Source organism: Lepidochelys olivacea, assembly GCF_965140295.1.
Source record: "Lepidochelys olivacea isolate rLepOli2 genome assembly, chromosome: 26".
In the NCBI taxonomy this organism is placed as follows: Eukaryota; Metazoa; Chordata; order Testudines; family Cheloniidae; genus Lepidochelys; species Lepidochelys olivacea.
Window position 1 is genome coordinate 12,364,650 of NC_140436.1, and position 23,787 is coordinate 12,388,436.

The 23,787-nt window shown below is 44.0% G+C and overlaps 1 protein-coding gene across 2 annotated transcripts in view; it reads left to right on the forward strand.

The window, feature by feature from the left end:
* LOC311513392 (tetraspanin-15-like) overlaps positions 1-23,787 on the forward strand; it is a 324,602-nt gene that overhangs the window by 103,397 nt on the left and 197,418 nt on the right. For both annotated transcript variants that reach the window (XM_084615195.1, XM_084615196.1), the window contains exon 4: positions 12,644-12,805. In XM_084615195.1, the coding sequence (XP_084471321.1) occupies positions 12,719-12,805 (87 nt within the window). In that variant the 5' untranslated portion in view covers positions 12,644-12,718. The remainder of the gene's footprint in view (positions 1-12,643; positions 12,806-23,787) is intronic.

Below are 23,787 nucleotides of genomic sequence, written 5' to 3' on the forward strand. Positions count from 1 at the left end.
GCAGAACTGAAGAAAATGTTCACGGTGAAGTCAATGAACTGAGCGTTACATTTGTGAAATTTCACTCAATGGATAGAGCAAGGGACTGAGGACCATGACTATGACCATGACCACAGGGTTCTGTCACAAGCCATGAAAGAGTTATGTGGTCTAGTGGTTGGAGCCAGGACAAAATCAGGATTTGTGGGTTCTGTGCATCAGTCTGCCACTGACTTGCTGTGAGAGATCTCTGGTAAATCAGGTAACCTTTCAGTCAAGATTCCCCATCTGTGAATAGGGAATAATAATAATTAACAGATTATGGGGAGAGGTAATGTCTTAAAAGTGCTTTAAGATGGTCAGATGACAGATGCTATCCAAATGTCAGCCATCTTTATTCCCCCCCCTTTTTTGTTGTGCGGAAATGTAGCTTTTTTTATCCGATCAATGGTCAAATCTGTGGCCTCATTGCTCCACCATGTCATTGGATTTTAATAGGTCACATGTTCAAAATAACACCACCACCCCTCGCAGTCTTCCACTCATGAAAAGTGTGTGATGACAGGCAATGCTATTAAAAGTTTCTAGACCAGCCCTCTCACTAATTAGAGCATCAAACTCACCTGTTGCTGACTAGAGCTAGGAGACCCCTTTCTGCTCATCTCTTCCCCTCTCCTCCCTTCCCCCAATAGGCCAGAAAGGAAAAAGCTTGTTCCCACCACTGCTATTGTCTAGGTAACTAAGGGGAAACGTTTACCATTATTAATGTAATCACTGTCTCGGAACAATAGGACTCTTGTATAGAATCACCCCCTTTAAATACTTGATTGTTTAGATTACAATAGAGGAAAAACTCAGGGTTTATACAGTTTGCAATGTACTCGCTCATCTTCACATTTAATACTATCAACTGTGCTAACTGAATCCACAGAATTAGAATTAGACTTGGATTTTCATAATTAATCTTTATATTAATTCATCCAAACTTTGCAAGCTAATGAAATACGTTAACTCTTCAGTAACAATGGAATAACTTGCCTATTACCTCTAATTAAAACTCTGTAATAGTGTCTTAAGAAAGCCCAATTTGTTTTACCAAATCCAGTTATCTCAGTTACCCTAAGACACCTAACCCAATTTCACTGTCTGAGGACTGTAATGACAACATTATCACATAAACTGGAAGGGATGGTGGGGGGTTTATTGCATTTAATATTTTGGGTTCTCACTAACTCCAGTATAAATCAGAAATAACTCTGTTGAAGTCACTGGTGTAAAACCAGCATAGGAGATTAGAATCAAGCCTTTTATTTATAGGTTCACGTTCTACTGAATCATAAAATCATGTATGTATATCATGGAGGATAGGTCCATCAATGGCTATTAGCGAGGATGGGCAGGGATGGTGTTCCTAACCTCTGTTTGCCAGAAGCTGGGAATGAACGACAGGGGATGGATCACTTGATGGGTACCTGTTCTGTTCATTCCCTCTGAGGCACCTGGCACTGGCCACTGTTGGAAGACAGGATACTGGGCTAGATGGACCTTTGGTCTGACCCAGTAGGGCCATCCTTATGTTATGTTCTTATGTTAGGTGCCACTAGTTAAGATTTATTCTTTATATCCCCAAATAGCCAACTGATATAACCTTCCAGTCAAACGAGCAGGAGAACTATGTATGTCCTTCATTTTATTTATTGCATTATAGAAGAGCTCCTACAGGCCTTAAATAAGATCGTGGCCCCATTGTGCTAGGTGCTGTACAAATATAATAAAGATGCAGAACATACAATCTTGGTTAATGCCAAGATGCAATAGACGGAGGAGCTGAAAAGCTTCAGTTGGGTCAAAGAGGAAGAGATACTATACTTTCCTTGCATAATAGTTACCTGTATTGAGCCTGGTCCTGCCTTCCTTGTGTTACACAGGGTAAAGGCATCATGAGTCCCTCTAGTGCCTAGTCCACCAGTGGGAGAGACAATAAGAGCATACTGCTACTGACTAATGGAGCTATTCCTTTATCTCAAGTGATAGAGACCTGTGCTGTGGAGCTGAAGGTCTTGGGTTCTGTCTTTGGTGATTGGCCATGCTGGAGGTCATTACCCGTATGCTTGAGACTCTCATTGAACTGAATGAGGATACTTGAGCAGGAAAGGATTGAAGGATCATGTCCTATTTGTTGCCTTAAACAGTAACTTGGTTACATCAGAAGAGCCCTATTTTTATTATTAAATAAAAGGAAACTAATCTGAGCCAATGGCAAGAAAAAGGTGAGAGAGGTTTGTAGCCCAGTCCTGTAGCTCTTATGTGAGTCCAACCTCCCGTTGAAGTCAATAGGAATTTGGTGTTGCACAAGGACCGTAGGATCAGGTAGCTTCTATGTTAATGATGTTGGCAACATTTCCTTCCCTGGGCTGATTAAAGGCCAGGCAGACCCAGCTTAGCTGGTGAAAGAACAATTTACTTATTGAGAGCGGGGTGTTATTGTAATCACTGAGCAGCTACTATATTTTAGGCTCATGTGCATCTCCTGAGATAGTAAGGGAAACTGTAGCAGCTGAAATCGAGAGCAGGGCCAGAGCTCTACCTGGTGTGATGCCATACCTAATTCAATCCCCTAAATGGAACAATACATCCAGTGCCCTAGGACAGCAGTTCTCAACCAGGGGTCCAGGGCCCCCTGGGGGGGCCGTGAGCAGGTTTCAGGGGGTCCGCGAAAATAAACCAGAGAGCAAAGCCAGTGTTAGACTCACTGAGACCCAGGGCAGAAAGCCGAATCCTGAGCCCCGCTGCTCTGGGCTGAAGCCAAATCCCAAGTTTCTCCTCCCCAGGCTGAAGCCAAAGCCTGATCAGCTTAGCCTTGCAGAGCCCCCTGTAACATGAGGCCCTGGACAAGTGCTCTGCTTCCTACCCCCGGCTATTAATCTACTGAAAAAAAGTTGTGGCACAAGTGGGCCGTGGAATTTTTATAGCATGTTGCGGGAGTGGGGACTCAGAAGGAGAAAAGCTGACAACCCCTACACTAACATAAACGGGGGGTTGCCATCAGCAAGCTCAGAGAACTCATGTTTGACCTATGACACTCCTTACAATGTTTTAAAAGTCATTTTATAAACATCAAGAGATGGAGAATCCACCACTTCACCTGTTTGTTCCAATGGTTAAACCACCCTCACTGTTGAACATTTGTGCCTTTTTTCCAGTTTGAGTTTGTCTGGCTTCAGCTTCCAGCCATTGGTTCTTGTTATGCCTTTTTCTGCTAGATTAAAGAGGCCTAGCTACTGCCACTCGTGGAGGTGGTTTTATTATGTCGAGGGGAGAGCTCTCTCCCGTTGGCATAGGACAGCTACATGAGTGATCTTACAATGGCACAGGTGCATCGATACAGCTGTGCCACTGTAAGCTCGCTAGTGTAGACATGGCCTGAGCGGCTTGGCTAAAGATAATTAGGACTCTGAGTGATCATCTTAACAAGAATGGGAGTGCAGTGAGGTGGACTGGCCCTCCCCGGACACAGAGGAAGAAGGTGACTCCACCCCCTCATGGGCGGAGTCCTGCCCCTAGCTCCGCCCCCCCGAAGCCAAGGGGTGGGGCTGGAAGTATAAAGGCGGGACCTGGATGTCCCGGCCCCACAGGAAGCAGACCACTGGCCCAGACCACCTGGACCCCTGGATGACCCGACTCCACAGGAGACAGACGGCTGGCCCGGACTGCCGGCTGGCCCAAACCTGGCAGAACTTCTGCTGGCAACTGAGGCCCCTGCAGATCACCTGAGCTCACCGGACCAGCAGGTACCCGCGGAGGGGGCGTGTGGAAGTGACCCAGGGGTAGCAGACCCCTGTTTGGCTGCGACGCTGGCAGAGGGTGAGTCAGCGTGTTGAGCTCGGATCCCCGCTGACGCAGTGGCCGACCCCTCCGGCACCCTTAGGGCCCTGGGCCAGGACGCAGTGGAGTGGGAGGGCCTGTGTCCTCCCCCTGACACCCAAGTCCCCCCCCTCCCTCAGGCTCACTGAAAGAAAGCCTGAGGTAACTGACTTTGGCCCAAGCTGAGAGACTTCGTTTTCCACCCAGCTCTGAACCAGAGCCTGGGCTCGTTAGCTGCCTGCAGCCCCACCTGCGTACAGGGGGAGCCGCGAGACTTTGTTTACTGCCCCGCTCCGAACCAGAGGCTAGCCTGATGGACAGTTTGCAGCTCCACCTAAGACTGCAGCTTGCCCTGATTGAGGGCCTGGCCTACGGGTTCTAGTTCGCCACTGCAGCAAGAAGCCGGGTGAAGGACTGCCGGCTCCCCCGGAACGGGGAAAGACAACGGAGGTGGGGCACAGTCGGAGGGCCTGGCCCTGAAGAGGACGTCGCGGTCCGGGAGCGACGCGGGCCCCCACAGGCAGAGGAAATAGCAGAGCAAACAACGGGTGAAAAACCACCTGCAAAGGGCACTCCAGAGCTGGACAGAGCTAACTCCTGGAAAAACCAGTGTGAGGCACTGCGGCAGTGAGTCCAACCTGTTACAGGAAGTCATGGATTTTGAACAAATATATCCAGGTCAAGTCATTTGGGACCATTTATGTTCTTAAGTGTTTTTCTGGATCAGGTCTGGATTGCTCATCAACTTGTAGGATCGAGAGCCTAATCCAGAACGCATTGAAATCAATCAGAATGTTTCCATTGACTTCAATGATATTTGGATCAAGCTCTAAAAATCCAGTTCTGTGAACCCTTACTCAGGTGACTAGTCCTTACTTTCTCACAAACTCACATTGAGCTCAGTGGAACCACTCCTGTGAATGAGAGTTTGCAGGGTTAGGTCCTAAGAGTACATCTACACACCAAAAAAAAAAAAAAACCCATCACAAAAACCCTGCAGGAACTCTCAGAGCCTGGGAGAATTGACTTGGGCTTGAGTGGCAGGGCTCAAAATAGCAGTGTAGGGCTCTGAGACCCTCTCCTTTGCCAGTTTTCAGACCCCAGGTAGCCAGAGCCCGAATGTCTACATGGCTATTTTTAGCCCTGCAGCCAGAGCCTGAGTAGGTTGACCTGGGCTCTGAGATCTGGCACCACAGGTCTTCCCTTTTTTTTTTTTTTTTTTTTTTTTTGCTCTGTAGAGCCAGATCCAGTTTCCTATAAAGTCAATAGGACACTTATCATTGTTTTCAGTGGGGGAAGGATGAGTCCCTAAAATAAAACTGATCATTCTAGTTTCACTGACCAAGCTAAGTGAAACGAAGACAGTAATCCATTATCATGTAAACAGTGATGTACATACATGGTGATCCTGTGGAATTCATTGTCAGGGGATGTTACAAAGGCCAGAAGTATAACTGGGTTCAAAAAAATTAGATAAGTTCATGGAGGACAATTAAATTAACCCTCTAGAATTCCCCATTTTCCTCATCTAAACTGTTAGTAACATGAGTCAGGGATGCCTGAAGATGACTTGGGTTGATAAGTCTCCCTTTAAGGACAAGTAAATATTATGCAGTATATGTTTCTGAATGGCAGTATTTACTTTTCCATAACATAGTCAAAATGCCTCTCTCTTGTTCATGCCTGGGATTAGCCTGCAAAGAGAAATATTGGCTTTGTGCAAATACCACATCAACAACAACTTTTAAAGCAGTAACTAAGTTTTGATTAAAGGAAATGAGACCAGAGAGACTATCTGAGCCGCATTTTTGATCAGACATTACTCCAATACCAGCTAAACTGACATCTGGTTATTGCTGTGGGATTTGACTGCTATAGTCTGCACAGGGTAAAAGATCAGGGAAAGAACTCATTCTTTTTAATGAATGCTTTCTGCCAACGACTATTTCCTTAACATGTTTATTTGATGTCAGATGAATTGAGCCTGAAACCACTTTCCCTTTAGGTGGTTTTTGTGGTATTTTTTTTTTTAACCACTATGCAAGGCCAAGTAATGAGCTCTTGTTAGCAATTTCATGAAATTAAAGCTGTTCTCGATTTTGTAAAATAGTCACATACCTAGTAAGGAGCGGGAAATAACATGAAAAATGTTCCATATATTTGCATGTCTGAAATCTGCATCTGATGCTTACTAAAAAAAACAAACACTTTCTGTTAGACAATCAAATTATATTCCCTCTTGAAAGATCAATGTTTAAAATAAAGACTAATTTTTCCAATTACTTTCTCTTCCCGGATCTCTCACATCAAGGCTCATTTATCCATAAGACTTTTCCTTACATGAAGAAATCGTGATATCCCAATATACTTTATCTGACACTTGGGCTTTTCAAGTTGATCCTCTCAGTTTAACTGAATATTGAATATACAGGCTAAAAAAAAAAAAATTCTGCCTCAACTAATATAATGGAGATAGTTAATATTTCCTCACCCTTTGTCTGTCTGATCTGTTTAGCATCTTTGGGGCAAGGATTGTCCCTAAGGTCTTGTCTACACATAAGCTGGAACTGGAGTAACTAAATCAGTATTAACTCACACTTTTAGTTATTTCAGCATAAGTCTATGGGCTCATCTAAATGCAAACGTTGTACTGCTTTAACTATACCAGTATAATTCAGTACAAACACTTAGGGCTTGGCTACACTTGCAAGTTACAGCTCAATAAAGGAGCCCCGGGCGCACTAGCTCACTACCTGTCCACACTGGCAAGGCACGTAGAGCGCTCTGACTCCACGGCTACAGCACTGCTGGGACTCCAGCTTGGCGAGTGGAATAATGTTTGCTGCGCCCCCCTGGAGCGCCACAGTGCCAGTGTGGACGAGGTGTTGTATTACTGCGCTCTGATCAGCCTCTGGAAATGTCCCATAATTCCCTTAAGTCAAGTGGCCACTCTGGTCATTGTTTTTGAATTGCTGCAGGAATGCAAATATGCCCTTTGAAAGCTCCGTTTCTGACAGCCGGCTGCTTATCTGCTCCGAGACGAAGCAAGCCATTAGTGTGGAATGCTGTGAGAGAGAGAGAGAGAGGCGGGGGGAAGAGAGCGGGGTCTGCTGCTGTCTGAACTTACAAGACAGCATGCTGACATGCTCTCAGCCCCCTAATAACTCACTCTCTCTCCCCCCACATACACAAACACACACACACACCCTGTCACACTCCATCCCACCCCGCCCCCATTTGAAAAGCACATTGCAGTTACTTGCATGCTGGGATAACTGCCCATAATGCACCACTCCCAATGCCGCTGCAAATTCTGCAAATGTGGCCACGCCAATGAGCTTGTAGCTGTCAGTGTGAACAGACTGCAGCGCTTTCCCTACTGCGCTCTCCGAAGGCTGGTTTAACTCAAAGCGCTCTACATCTGCAAGTGTAGCCATGCTCTTATACTGTAGATGCAGTTATACTGGAATAAAGCTGTTTATGTGGTTATAACTTAGGCCTGGACTACACTAAGAAATGAGGTCTTTATAATACAATCACTGAAGGGTGTGAAAAATCCACACTCCTGAGCAACGCAATTAAACCAACCTAGCCGCTGGTCTAGACCGCACTAAGTGGACAGGAGAATTCTCCCATTAACCTAGCTACTGCCTCTTGGGGAGGTGGAGTACCTACGTCAACAGGAGAACCTCTTCCGTCAGTGTGTATGTAGCAGAGTAGACAAGCTCTTATTCCCATACAGAAAGGGGAGTAAGCTATACTGGTATAAGGCACTTCATATTGATATAACTGGATTGGTTGTACTGTTATAAGTATTTCTGAAGAAAATTTCATTGCAACCAAAACAGTGAAGCCAACGCAAAAGGTATGGGTTGGCCAGGCCTGTGTGTGGATCAAGTATCCATTGTGGTCTTGTTTTGACTAGGAAAAGAGATGTATTTTTAACCCATGTTAAATTAACTAGTGTTAATGAAGGCCATGTCTACACTTCCACATGTGCTGGCAAAACTTATGTCACTCGGGAGGGTGTATTTTCACACTCCTGAGCAACGTAAGTTTTGCCAGCATAAGCGTTCGTGTGCACAGCACTATGTTGGCGGGAGAGGCTCTCCCGCCAACATGGCTACCATTGCTCACTTGGGGGATTTTATTATGTCGATCGACGAGTTCTCTCCCATCGGCATAGAGCGGCTACACAACTGCTGTGTGTACAGTTTACAGTTGTACTGTGCCAATGTAATCTTGCTAGTGTAGACATGGCCTAAGTGGTATTTAAAAGCCTAGTGAAAGTAAGGAAGATAAACTTGGCAAGGAGGGAGACACAAACATTTGTGTCTTATTCATGGCTGATACTTAGGCTGATAGTCTGATACCACTTACTGTGTCTTAAGGGCCACTTTCTTCCCCACGTCGCTTTTTCATGTGCATAGTGTGGGAGACTCCATAGCTTTGGTGTTCCCAAAACCAGCAGGTGCCCTGAGCTCCATGGAGAATCTCGGGGGACCTGCAAGGACCTTGTCTCTTCACACTGCTGGCCCTGCCCCTCTTCCCCTTCACAGTAATAGCTGTGGAGGGAACCGTGCCAGGTTCAATGATGCAGAATTAATGATTGATTAGTCATGTGGTCAAAAGGGGATCATGTTTCAGAGAGTAACTGCTCCTTGGGTTCACCCTGAATACCTGCCGGGGCCTTACTTAATAGAGCTAAAGCGAAGCTGCCTTTGCAGGGTGCCAAACAGAGGTAGTATTCCGGGTTCTAGTACTATCCTTTCCTTCCTCACCTAGAATCCAGCTGTTTTTTTGGCTGTCTTCTGCTTGGGGGAGCAGATAAGAGAATCTGGTCATAGACCGTAATTCCACAGACACCAGTGCCTTTTCACAGCTCAGTTAATAACACATGTGTCAAGGCTCTTCTTTCCCTGGCAGAGGCCTGTCATTATTGCACATACTTCCAATTATGTTCTAAACGATCGTTTTAAAAAAGTCAGTGATATTGGTTAGGAACACAGCTGCACAAACCGAACTGCTGTGGCCTCGTGCCTTCAAAAGCATCTTAGGAGTGCATTATTAATGGTCCCCCGAATGCAGTCCCAGCCATCCAGCTCTGCTTCATTTGAACACCCCCATGAGGTGTCAGCAGCAGCATCTCAGAATTACTCAGTCAAATCATACAGCTGCGAATCTTTTTGACGTTATTTACTTAAAAGGATCAAAGTGAAGTGAAGTAGAAAGGAGCATGTGGCGGTGTTGCGAAGATGCACAGTAAGCAGCAGGCCGTGTTGACATGTGGGGACTCGCTTTCCTATGGGCAACTGTTCAGTTCATGGGTGTAATGCCTCGCTTGTTGCTGATGCGTTGTTATTGCTCTTGTCAGTAATGTGACATCGACAACTGTTCCTGACAGGCTGGCTCTTTCAAACTTCGGCAAGTATGTTTAAAACAGACTCCAATATATCCAGAACTGCCCTCTGCCTTACAATCCCTCTGAAGCTGCTGGGTTTTCTATAAGGTATAAACTAAAAAAAATGTGGTCCATATCTGACTTCTCCTCTCAAACACCTATCCCGATGGAATTACACTGGCCCTCGTGTTTTGCATGCCATTGACTCAAGTGTTGGTAGGTGGCTGGTTATCTGAAGCCATGGTGCTGCTTTCCAGGGGCATTGAAATAACTCCTTAACACCATGTGGCAGACCCCCATCATGACAGTCAAACAGAGGTACACATAGTATTCATAAAAATGACATAGATTTCTTCCACTTTTTTCAAAGTCACAATGAAGGGAATGTTGATATTTATGTTTTAAGTTATATTTAGAGGACATTGAGTGTATAGATAGGGGCTCCTTTTATGTGGTGTACAGCTAAGTAAATACAAAAGGCTAAGTTTTCATCTACATTATCCACACTCCGTTTGGATGGGGGTGGAGTTATTAGGTCGGGAGCATCAGCCCTAATCCCACATAGTCTAGTCCCATAATAATTGAGAGACGCTGAGGAGCATCTCTATTTTATGCCACTGGCATGAGGCCCCTCAATGACCTTACACCAGTGGAGCAAGCATAGAGTTCTGCCCACTTTCTACCTAGCCTTTGAAATGCTGGAGGTGAGAAGTGAATAGAATAGCAGCAGCCTCTGCAAGCCAAGTTCTAGCACAGATTTCCCCTCTACTAAGGAATTCTCCAACGGCCACCTACAGCTGGAATCTGTCCATTTTGCACTGTCTGCACAGCATGAAGTAGACTTAGACCAGAGAGTCCGGCCCATGAGCCTGGTTAAGTGTTGTTAATGCAGCTGCTGCTAGTCTTCTCCTTAATATGGGCTTCATTAAAGTACAGACATTGTTAAATCTTACCATAACTGAAACCAGATGACTTGGAACAGGGTCACATACTAAGTAGCAAAATAGAACCCACTGGGAAAAATGCTGGAGAGGAAGCTATAGAAGTAGTAATAGGAAGTAACTCAGTGGGTGCGAAGGCTCTTTGATGAATTCTTTGTGTTTCCACAATGCATGCCAATAATAAACATGCTAACAGTAGAGTAAGGACAAAAGACCTACTAAAAGGGCACCTTGAGATACCAGGTATTACAAACATAACATACAGATGAGTAATGTCCATGACGGTGAAGGAGACCAGTTTCTCTGACTTATTCAAACCAGATCTTCTCTACGTTCAGTGAACTGTGGCTAAGTAATTAGCATATACTGTATGTCATTGCTGGAACTCTCTTTCTCCATGGCTATGACATCTCAAATGTTAAGGATGAGAATTGCAAAAATACATGACAGTTAGCAGCCCACCTGTCTTTAAAAATCAAACACTGCTGGATGCTTCTGAAAATCCCATCCTATTAGACTATTTACTGAAGGAGGAGAGGTACCATATAGTGCCATTCTGCTGCTGATAATTAATTAATAATCAGGACGAGAGTGTAATAAACAGTGAAATTTGGGGTTCTTGTCCTCATTAAGCACCCATAAAGCATACAGTACCACCACACACAGCAGACTAACTCAGAACAAGAAATTAAGTTTGCAAAGTCAAGCACTCAAAAGTTAGGAAATGTCAGAATTGGGATTGCTTGTGCACCTTAATCTGGCCCTTTTGTGCATATGCAAAGCATGGTGGTGCTAGAGTATTTCAAAGAAAAGGTTTCAATTGCTTTTTATTATGGGTAAAACAACGTATTTTTCCCTGGCCTTTTTGCAGAAATAGCTGCAGTATTTTGGCTGAAATTCTCCCTTCTAACAAAAATAACCATAAATAATCAGCCTGAGGCAGACACTTAACACGTACATTTTCAGATCCAACATTTAAAGTTTAGGAAAGTTATAGGCAGCTGAAAACAGGGTCTTATAATGGGAAGTGTCAAGCAACCTTAATATAGGTGGTGATATCAGTCCCGTATATAATTATAGGTTTCAGAGTAACAGCCGTGTTAGTCTGTATTCGCAAAAAGAAAAGGAGTACTTGTGGCACCTTAGAGACTAACCAATTTATTTGAGCATAAGCTTTCGTGAGCTCAAATAAATTGGTTAGTCTCTAAGGTGCCACAAGTACTCCTTTTCTTTTTGTATATAATTATGGCTTTCCCATCAAATCTGAAACATCTTACCCTGCTGCATTCATTTGGAAAATACACCAGTTTATTAAAGCATCCACTAGCATGGGATCATTTCAAGAGTAAGTTTGCTTGTGCTATTCAGTCAGGTGTATTAGGACGTACCATGTGTGTCCTTGAAGAATCTCTTGGAAGATTTAGAGAACAAATGTGGAGCCCAAAAGAAGTTGATGAAAACTCTTCACCTTCTTGGATTTAGAATGTAGACACTTCCTTTGGGCTATTTAATATTTTTCCCCATCATATAATATTACTAGTATCCATAGCAAAAGCAGATGTTGTGTGTTTGCATCTCTGATAATCAGATCCTACAAGCCTAGGGTGGGCATGGGAGCCAGAGCCGCAATGTCCACCCCACTGTTTTTAGCACTCTAACTCAAGCCCTGCTAGCATGAGTCTATGGGGCTGGGAGGCTCGCTCCCATCTGAAGTGTAGACATAACCTGCTTGTCTCAAGTTGGCCTCTCCCCCCAGAATAGACCACTTCTGAAACTTTGACCATACACATAGTAAATCATCACCAAAACTGGAATATCTATATTTGGTCTCCACCTCCGCATCTTGAACCCCATTTGCTGGAAAATGCTGACTCTTAGACCATTGAGCCCATCTCCCGCTGTAAGGATGTCAGCCGTCAGAGGATGTGTCACAGCAGGTAACTGAAGGCTGAACGCAAGACTGGAAGGTGGGAAATCTGGATTTGTATTCCCAGCTCTGCCACGGACTCCTTCTTTCACGTTGAGCAGTCATTTAACCTCTTGATGCTTCACTACCACATCTGTAAAACAGAGCTTTATAGAAGTGAATAATACCCCTAAGATCACATTAGAATTGCTGTGTGCTTTTTATGCCATAAAGGACTAGACAAGTGTCTCCCGTTGTGATTTGTTGCCTGTAGCCCAGTTATTTTTTAAAAGAAGGCAGCTCAAAGGGTAGGCAGCTGCCTGTGTTGTTGATTACACCTATTTTCTGAATATCCATATTGCACTGAAATAATAAAAAAGTAGTGAATCTTAACCCGTTTATTTGAGAAACAAATACACGCTGGCTCCATTAGGCAATACATGCAGCAGAGGGTTAATGTCCCTGCCTCCCCTCTAATTGCTTTCTGTTTCTCCCAGGCGGAAGTTGTAGAGAGCTGCTGAAGTTTAAGGGTGTTTTTTTTTTTTATTCCAGCCACTGAGACTGTGACCTGAAACTGTCAAAGCAGGGAGGGTCCAATCCACACACACAAGAGCGTGAGCTGAAAAGATGGCAAAAGAATCAGAGGGGAAAGATCCCCTCCTCTGTTACTACTGCATCAAATTTGCTCTCTCTGCCTATTCCACCCTGTTTTCGGTAGGTGTTTCAACCATTTCCAACTTTTATGTTGTCTGTGGGAATTAACACACAATACCTGCCTGGTGGTTTGTTTTGCTTTCTGTGTCTTAAGAGCTTCACCCTCTGAAATATAAAATCTACTGGTCAATAATGCTGTCTGGAATTGGGCTGCACTGTAGGAGGTGCCCACTTGTGCTGCTATTATTCTGTTTGTATTTAATAGAGGATGATCTCCATTTTGCTGGATTTAATATTCCTTCTGCCTGATCTCTCCCCCTCCCTCTGCCCCTTTAAAAAGCCGTGACCTGGCTCAGATATCAGATAAGCCTTTATTTTAAATATACAAATCACTTCAGGAATCTAACATCTTAATGGTGCAAACATTTACTTCTCAATACTCCCAGCTAGATTGTTTATACTCTACATTTGCCTCTGGCTCCATGCTTAAAGCCTTGTCTCTTTCAATGGAGATCAGGCAGGAATTGGATGTGAAATCTGCCAGCTGTGGTTACTAATAGCCTCGAGTTCTTCTGGTTGTGGTTTTAGCCAGACTTATCCTTTTTAATTTTTAAAAAAATCTCCATTTAATCAGCAGAATTTTGAAGATGTAAATTCTTAATGCAGACCAGGTCAGTGTGATACTAGCTGTGCAGACCTTGTTTATGTAAATGAGAGGAAGGGAAAAGTCACATTAGTCTCTGCAAACAGTAACTACACACAGCAGAACAGCAAGCGGGTAGATTATTTCTCTTGCTTTAGACATTGTGCATTGCAGGATTGCTTGTGAAATTTTATTATAACTAAATTATTCAGTGAGACTATTTATTATGAAGTTATTCCCTTTCTTTGATTAGTCATTCGTGAACCAATCCTATTGATTATTTGTAAATATTTGACAGTTTTGACTAATCATGTTCATCTTATGAATTATTTACTACTAGGTATTCCACATTTTTAGTGTATTGTTGGTCACATGGTATTGCTTCAGCTCCCTGATTTGCTGACTCAGACTGGAATACAAACAAATGACCTTTTGAGAATGAATTTTTGATGAATGAACTTATACTGGCAGTGTTTGCCTGTAATACCCACCCTGTTAGTAGGTGTTGATCCTGCTAGGAAAAGGTTAAGTGGGTTGTAGCGTTTCACTGAGTGACTTGCGACTTCCCCCAGATGTAAGGGAGTGGGAATGGGAGAAAGGATCTCAGTCCTGAGGGAGCAGCCACGCCTGTGGAGTGATTTGAGCGGAGCTTTGTTATCTTGTTGATTTCTTTGTTCAAGGCAAATCTCAGGAAGGGAGGGTAAGTTTGGACTCTACCCAGTGTGTAGACATCCTCACTGCATTTTCCACTTTATGCATCCAATGAAGTGAGCTGTAGCTCACGAAAGCTTATGCTCAGATAAATTGGTTAGTCTCTAAGGTGCCACAAGTACTCCTTTTCTTTTTGCGAATACAGACTAACACAGCTGTTACTCTGAAACCTGTCTTTATTTTTAAAGCTCTTTGAGATCTTCAGAGTAAGTATGTGCTAGAGGGACAAAGGATTGTCAGTTTTGTTCTGCCAAGCAGATTCAATTGTTCTGAAGTTTCATGTTCAAGTCTGACTGAAGTCACTCAGGATACACAGGGTATGAATTACAGCAGATTTCGGCCTTATAGATTTTCTCTTTCTTTTTTTTTTTAAAGGGATAATAGCCAAAGCTGTGTGTTTTTCAGAGGTTTGTGCAAACAATCTCTTTGGTTTTGAGCTGAGAAAATTCATACCACTTCTATTTCATCTGGTTCGTCTGTCTGGTCATTCTTTATTGAAGTGATAGACCATAAATTGACTCCAACTTGTCTGAAACTTGAAGGCCTTATGATGAGCCTGGGCCAGCTTTCAAAAATCATGAACACTCCTAGAGCTGCAGAATTTGGTTTTCTAGGGTGGCAGACTGTCAACTGTAACTCGTATTCTAAGTCAGATGCCAGGAGTTCATTTTTCATCTCTGTGTTGTTGCTGTTCTTGAATTTTCGAGTGAGTGTGGCTTAGCTGAGAGATGGCTTATCCCCTCCTGTTCTTAGTTGCTCCCACTTCTGAGCTCTCAGATATCACATGGTCATCTGACGGGGTCATTGCTGGATGACACAATGACTCAGTACCATGATCAATGTACTTGTCAATGTTTTACTGGACTCATTTGTCTTTTCCCTGCAATTTTTTTTAAAGTGACCATTTCCCAGTGGCTTATGTTCCTATAGACCTCTGATAAAAACATTTTTAATTGGCACGTTTATTTCCAATGGGATGCACCAGTTAGGAAGATTCAATTGTAGTGGGTTTCAGCAAACTGGAGATGTGTCCAGATTATTGGTTTTTAGTTTTGCAACATTAAAAAATAGGGTGGTTTGGATCTGGGGGGAAATAAGAATTCTCTATCAATACCTGATTGTAGCCCTCTTTTAGAATGCAAAATTAACTAAGTTCTAAAAAGTTTGGTTAACTTCCACACATGTCCTGCCAGATTCCATATCATAGAATCATAGAAGATTAGGGTTGAAAGAGACCTCAGGAGGTCATCTAGTCCAATCCCTTGCTTAAAACAGGACCAACACCAACTAAATCATCCCAGCCAGGGCTTCATCATGCACACACTCCAGATATACACTACAGACATCCCATTCTATTTTTGTTATATTTGGGCATTTCTGTTTCTAGAAGTGCAGAAATTCTAGTCGGCAGAAGCTGGCTTTACAGTATTTCTAACTCAGCTAGAAGCACGAGCTACCAAAAATCTTGGTTAATCAGTAATAAATCTGAACCTTATGTCTAGAAAGTCCAAAATTTTAGGCAGAGGGATTGAAATCCAGATTTGAATTTTGCAGCTTGGGCCCTAATAGGAAATTCCTCTTGTGAGATTTTCATCCAAATTTTACAGATTCATGAGAGTCTTAGAGTTCAGATAAGTATCCAGACTTGTGGGGTCTTATCCAACCCCAGCTCCCACCCTTTGAGGTTTACCCATCATAAGTAACACCCACATGGAACAGAAGCTGAGACCAGAGGGATGTATCCACATCATCTCCCGCACCCCAGTCAGAAATTATTCAGGAAGTCCAGTGCACATATACGAACCCCTCTCCTGATATGGATTTGGCTTTTCAGAATAATCTGATTTTTCTGTGAAGAGCTATGTGGCCTTGAAGCTGTCATCATCATGACCCATTGATGTTTCTGAAAGCGATGAATTACTGGCTTCTCATTCACATATGATTTACTCATCTGAATACAGCAGTTTGTCCCTGAACTGAGTTGCTTCTCTTCCTCAAAGGTGTTTTGAATGATGCCCTAGCTCGTGCTCTTATTTATGTACTAGCTTTCTCCCGTTATGCATTTCCTTTCCTTGAGTTTTGTCACTAAGCTGCAGGGGTCACGCAGAGCTTCCAGCTCTTGCTTTGCAAGAGTTTTGACCTCTGGAACATGGACCCCAGGTCCTTGAGCTTTACATTACTCATGTCCAGCAGAAGAGAGGCTCTGCCTTTATCACTAAATGTAGCACGGGCTGTCTTTATGTGTTTGGAACATGCTTTGCACATACCAGGTGGTACCATAAGTAAGTGATATTAGTCCTGGGTGATTATGCATCATCAGAAGCCCTGCTGATCAAGGCTTAGTTGGTAGGAGAATAAATTTCCATTTTCAAATTACATTCTTCTCTTAAGTTCACTGGGTGAGGATTGTCCCATATGCAAGTCTATGACTTTCTCCTGTAGACAATTATGCATGGTTGCCTTCCTGAGAGGAAATAGCCCCATGACACCAATATCCAGTCTAAGTGACAGGTTAAAGAACAGCATCTCTCAAAGGCAGTGGGGTTTAGAGAGCTGGATCCCTGGTGAACTTAGCCTGAAAGCTAATTGCTGCTTCATAAGAATAAGTTGGAGAGAAGTGCTATTGTGAAGTGTTAATGAGCAGATAAAAGGAAAGTATTAAAGATCCTTGAAAGTTTGAAATTGCCAGCTCCATCAGGAAACAGGGGGTGTATACAAAAATAAAAGGCCATGAAATCTCATGCCCTGGGGTGTAAATGGAGAACTGCATGGGAAGAGGTAGATAGGAATTTCCTTTCCAATCCAAGGAAAGCATTGCAAAACTGACTGCATACATAATAGTTTCTACAGGAGGGAGGACGGCAATTTCTTCCTCTGAAGCATCACATTTTGAGTGCAAATAAGAGGCTCACTTCTGAAAATCTGGCCCTGCATCCAAAGTCTGTGTCAGGGGGAGTGTGAATTAGCCTGTGGAGCTTGCTGCCTGGAGATATTGATGCAAAGAGCTTACAAAGAGTCAAGAAGAAGATGCGTTTCAGAGTAACAGCCGTGTTAGTCTGTATTCGCAAAAAGAAAAGGAGTACTTGTGGCATCTTAGAGACAAATACATTGGTTAGTCTCTAAGGTGCCACAAGTACTCCTTTTCTTTTTAAGAAGAGGATGGATATTTCTATGAAAAATAAGACCATCACTCACAATTGCACTAGCTACAATACAGATTATAAAGGTTATCAACTGCCATGCTTTTGCATAAAAACCTTCTTGCTTGTTACTTGAGATTAGGAAAAAAACTTCTCCTATAGGTTAGTTATTACCTGATAATTTGGGGAATTTACACTTTCTCTGAAGCATTTGATGCTGGGAGACATCCAAGACAAGTTACTAGAATAGATGGTCCATTGATCCGATCTGTTATGGAGGTTCTTTTGTTCTATGTATTTGCTCATGAGGAGTTTCACAATGTAGTTCCCTACATCATCACTGTGACGGTCATTTCTACCCTTTTCACATGCTCATAGAAAAGGGGAAATAATCCATTTTGCTTTTCTGAGCATTGGTTATGAACAAAACTGTTGTTTTTCCATACAATTGTATGGAGAAATTTATGGACAAGGTATCATAAGGATATAATTTATTTCCCCACAGTCCTCCCAAATAATAAGTTTAGAGAGAAGTGGAAAAAGTTTCAGCAGACATGCAGCTCATTGTAACCTAGAGAAAAGTGTTCTTTAGACTGTCAGTGTTCCTAAAATCCAGAGTTTAATTTCTCATGGCTCATGCAACATCAGGCTGTGTTAGCACTTTCTGTCACAGCAGATTCTAGTGTGATGTGCAAAAACATGTCACAACATGGTGCAACCTGTCAGAACTTCTAGTCTTTGCTGCTTTCCACCCCCAAAGTCTAATTGCAATTCTGAAATGCTAAAATGATAGCAAGCAATTTAAGTCTTGTGTAGCTTATTTCTTGCCTTTGGGATTGTGAGTCCCAATGACTTGTATTGACATGAAAAATTCAGCAATTCAAACTGAATATCCTGATCTGAAAGGAACAGAGCAGATGGGAAATAAAGCAGATACACACGAGTCTCTTTGAAAGGGAATTAAGGCCCAATCCTGCAAGGTATTGAGTGCCCTTGTCTTGGTTTGATGTCAGACATGCTCTGAGTCTAGGGCCTGATCTAAAGAGCTTGGAAGTCAATGATAGTCTTCCCATTGAATTCGGTGGGCTTCGGAGCAGGCCCATAGTAAATCTAATGGTGTGTTACAAGGAATTGAGGGCATTTGTTGCCTTGCAAGGTAAAGGGTTTGTCTACACTGCAATCAAATGTGTGACTGCAGTACATGTAGCTATAGGGTGTCATAAACGTACAGCTAAGGGTAGCATAAAATCCCTCCTTTATCAGTAAAGGGGTAAGAAGCTCAGATAACCTGGTTGGCACCTGACCAAAAGGACCGATAAGAGGAGAAGATACTTTCAAATCTGCGGGGGAAGGATTTTGTTTTGGGCTTTGGGTGTTTGTTCTCTCAGGAGAACAAAGAGAGAGACCAAGCAAGTAATCTAGCTCCTACTGAATGATACATCTAACTTACAGAAATAGTAAGTAATAGCAAGGAAATGCATTAGAGTATCTTTTTTGTTTTAGCTTGTGAATTTTCACTGTGCTAAGAGGGAGGTTTATCCCTGTTTTTTGTAACTTTAAAGTTTTGCCTAGAGGGGAATCCTCTGTGTTTTGAATCTTATTATCCTGTAAAATTACCTTCTATTCTGATTTTACAGAGGGGTTTCTTTTACTTTTTTTTCTTTATAATAAAGTTCTGTTTGTTTTTAGAATCTGATTGGTTTTAGTGTCCTAGAAACCCAAGGATTTGATCTGTGCTCACCTATACCAATTGGTGAGGATATTATTCTCAAGCCTCCCCAGGAAAGTGGGTGAAGGGGCTGCAAGAGGTTTGGGGGGGGGAGATATTTTGGGGAACAGGAACTCCAAGTGGTTCTTTTCCTTGAATCTTTGTCTAACTCACTTGGTGGTGAAAGCAGCACCCATCCAAGGACAGGGAAGGATTTGTGCCTTGGGGAAGTTTTAACCTAAGCTGGTAGAAATAATCTTTCTTATAATCTGGGTCTTTCATGTGGGTCCCCATATCTGTACCCCAGAGTTCAGAGTGGGGAGGGAACCCTGACATAGGCTGACCAGATGTCCTGTTTTTATAGGGACAATCCTGTTTTTGGGGACTTTTTCTTATATAGGTGCCTATTACCCCCCACCCCCTGTCCCATTTTTTCACAGTTGCTATCTGGTCCCCCTGTGTAGACAGACATGAGCTAGCTTTGATCTAGCTGACTCAGATAATGGTAGTAAAACAATGACCGCATTGGCAGCTTGCTTGGGATCATGGGTATGCCCTTGAGTGGCTAGCCTGGGCTGCCACAGCTTCACTGTGGTGGTTGTTCAAGAGAGCGAGATCCAAGCTAGCTCCTGTATGTCTACACAGGCGGCAATCCCACCTCTTGGTTGCAGTGTAGACACCCCAAAGACATTTAAGATGGGAGAGGGGCGGCAAACACTGACAGAGTGGAGGCTGAAGCCTTTAAATCCGTGGGGCTGTTACTGCGCGGGTAATGGCCGAGCACGCTGTTCTTCCATCGTCGCTTGCAAATGTTCCTCTCGTCTGACTTGGTGAGGGCTGCTGTTGTCAAGGTCACTCAGAATGAGGAAACTCATTTACCGAGAGTTTCAGCCCTACATGTGAGCGCAGAGAAGAAAGAAACTGCTCAATGGGGACATGCAGAAACAATGAGGGGCGATCAACAGGTTATCTCAAGTGCTTATATACGAATGCACAAAGCCTTGGAAACAAGCAGGGAGAACTGGAGGTCCTGGTGATGTCAAGGAACTATGACGTGATTGGAATAACAGAGACTTGGTGGGATAACTCACATGACTGGAGTACTGTCATGGCTGGTTATAAACTGTTCAGGAAGGACAGGCAGGGCAGAAAAGGTGGGGGAGTAGCACTGTATGTAAGGGAGCAGTATGACTGCTCAGAGCTCCGGTACGAAACCGTAGAAAAACCTGAGTGTCTCTGGATTAAGTTTAGAAGTGTGTGCAACAAGAGTGATGTAGTGGTGGGAGTCTGCTATAGACCACCGGACCAGGGGGATGAGGTAGATGAGGCTTTCTTCCAGCAGCTCACGGAAGCTACTAGATCGCATGCCCTGATTCTCATGGGTGACTTTAATTTTCCTGATATCTGCTGGGAGAGCAATACAGCTGTGCATAGACAATCCAGGAAGTTTTTGGAAAGCATAGGGGACAATTTCCTGGCGCAAGTGCTAGAGGAGCCAACTAGGGGCGGGCGCTTTTCTTGACCTGCTGCTCACAAACCGGGTAGAATTAGTGGGGGAAGCAAAAGTGGATGGGAATCTGGGAGGCAGTGACCATGAGTTGGTTGAGTTCAGGATCCTGACGCAGGGAAGAAAGGTAAGCAGCAGGATACGGACCCTGGACTTCAGGAAAGCAGACTTCGACTCCCTCAGGGAACGGATGGCCAGGATCCCCTGGGGGACTAACATGAAGGGGAAAGGAGTCCAAGAGAGCTGGCTGTATTTCAAGGAATCCCTGTTGAGGTTACAGGGACAAACCATCCCGATGAGTCGAAAGAATAGTAAATATGGCAGGCGACCAGCTTGGCTTAATGGTGAAATCCTAGCGGACCTTAAACATAAAAAAGAAGCTTACAAGAAGTGGAAGGTTGGACATATGACCAGGGAAGAGTATAAAAATATTGCTCGGGCATGTAGGAATGATATCAGGAGGGCCAAATCGCACCTGGAGCTGCAGCTAGCAAGAGATGTCAAGAGTAACAAGAAGGGTTTCTTCAGGTATGTTGGCAACAAGAAGAAAGCCAAGGAAAGTGTGGGCCCCTTACTGAATGAGGGAGGCAACCTAGTGACAGAGGATGTGGAAAAAGCTAATGTACTCAATGCTTTTTTTGCCTCTGTCTTCACTAACAAGGTCAGCTCCCAGACTGCTGCGCTGGGCATCACAAAATGGGGAAGAGATGGCCAGCCCTCTGTGGAGATAGAGGTGGTTAGGGACTATTTAGAAAAGCTGGACGTGCACAAGTCCATGGGGCCGGACGAGTTGCATCCGAGAGTGCTGAAGGAATTGGCGGCTGTGATTGCAGAGCCATTGGCCATGATCTTTGAAAACTCGTGGCGAACGGGAGAAGTCCCGGATGACTGGAAAAAGGCTAATGTAGTGCCAATATTTTAAAAAGGGAAGAAGGAGGATCCTGGGAACTACAGGCCAGTCGGCCTCACCTAAGTCCCTGGAAAAATCATGGAGCAGGTCCGCAAAGAATCAATTCTGAAGCACTTGCATGAGAGGAAAGTGATCAGGAACAGCCAGCATGGATTCACCAAGGGAAGGTCATGCCTGACTAATCTAATCGCCTTCTATGATGAGATTACTGGTTCTGTGGATGAAGGGAAAGCAGTGGATGTATTGTTTCTTGACTTTAGCAAAGCTTTTGACACGGTCTCCCACAGTATTCTTGTCAGCAAGTTAAGGAAGTATGGGCTGGATGAATGCACTATAAGGTGGGTAGAAAGCTGGCTAGATTGTCGGGCTCAACGGGTAGTGATCAATGGCTCCATGTCTAGTTGGCAGCCGGTGTCAAGTGGAGTGCCCCAGGGGTCGGTCCTGGGGCCGGTTTTGTTCAATATCTTCATAAATGATCTGGAGGATGGTGTGGATTGCACTCTCAGCAAATTTGCGGATGATACTAAACTGGGAGGAGTGGTAGATACGCTGGAGGGGAGGGATAGGATACAGAAGGACCTAGACAAATTGGAGGATTGGGCCAAAAGAAATCTGATGAGGTTCAATAAGGATAAGTGCAGGGTCCTGCACTTAGGACGGAAGAATCCAATGCGCCGCTACAGACTAGGGGCCGAATGGCTAGGCAGCAGTTCTGCGGAAAAGGACCTAGGGGTGACGGTGGACGAGAAGCTGGATATGAGTCAGCAGTGTGCCCTTGTTGCCAAGAAGGCCAATGGCATTTTGGGATGTATAAGTGGGGGCATAGCGAGCAGATCGAGGGACGTGATCGTTCCCCTCTATTCGACATTGGTGAGGCCTCATCTGGAGTACTGTGTCCAGTTTTGGGCCCCACACTACAAGAAGGATGTGGATAAATTGGAGAGAGTCCAGCGAAGGGCAACAAAAATGATTAGGGATCTAGAACACATGACTTATGAGGAGAGGCTGAGGGAGCTGGGATTGTTTAGCCTGCAGAAGAGAAGAATGAGGGGGGATTTGATAGCTGCTTTCAACTACCTGAAAGGGGGTTCCAAAGAGGATGGCTCTAGACTGTTCTCAATGGTAGCAGATGACAGAACGAGGAGTAATGGTCTCAAGTTGCAGTGGGGGAGGTTTAGATTGGATATTAGGAAAAACTTTTTCACTGTGAGGGTGGTGAAACACTGGAATGCGTTACCTAGGGAGGTGGTAGAATCTCCTTCCTTAGAGGTTTTTAAGGTCAGGCTTGACAAAGCCCTGGCTGGGATGATTTAACTGGGAATTGGTCCTGCTTCGAGCAGGGGGTTGGACTAGATGACCTTCTGGGGTCCCTTCCAACCCTGATATTCTATGATTCTATGATTCTAAAAAGCTGACCCTGATGATGGCATCAGTTCCCCACTGATTTTTTTCAGTTCACCTTGATTTTCTCTCCCCTGTGCTGATGGGCTGTTTGTTCCAGTTCCCTCCTACCTAGTCTCTTCAGTTCACCTGCTCTCCACCTGCCCTATATGTTTCCCCTTCTGACCCCCCCTTTCGTCCTTCCTCCCAGGCCCTCCCCTTCTCTCTGCTTAGCTAAACTCCATCCCAAATCAAAAACAAACACTGAAACTAAACAGACACTGAGGAACTAATGTGACCTTGCTGCCCATTTCTCAGTTCACGTTGCCTGTACATTATTCCCTTTTCCTCTTAACCTTTGGTCTGTCTTGGCTGTTAAAAGTGTAAGTTCAGCAACTGTCTTAGGGTTGGCCTACAGTTTTTTGTTTTTTTTTATTACTATCATTCTATCAGGAGACAACCACTTAGCATAGGCACGGTTTTACCACGTTGATGAAGTTCGTTCTGTAATACCCCGGTAAGAAAGGGACATATTATCCCCCAGTTTGCAGAAGGGAGTCAAGGCACAGAAATGTTAAATAACTTATTCAAAGTCATAACGGGGGTCTTGTGGCAGAGCTGGGAATCCCAGTCCAGTGCCTTAACCGCAAGGCCGTTCCCTTCTGTCCTTCCCCCCTCCTTTTGCACAGTCTCTGTTGCTATCTCTTGACTTAACCTTGTGAATGTTGATCATTGAATTGTGTGGCTATTGCCATGTAGTAACTGGGTACTTACCATCTCATTACAGGGTAAATGCAGGCTGCCTATGTTCCCTCAAATGCAGTGCAGGGCCCATAGTAATTACAGGCTGCTGAAGAGGAGAGCACTAGGAAATTACTATGTAATTACAGGTTTCAGAGTAACAGCCATGTTAGTCTGTATTCGCAAAAAGAAAAGGAGTACTTGTGGCACCTTAGAGACTAACCAATTTATTTGAGCATGAGCTTTCATGAAGTGAGCTGTAGCTCACGAAAGCTCATGCTCAAATAAATTGGTTAGTCTCT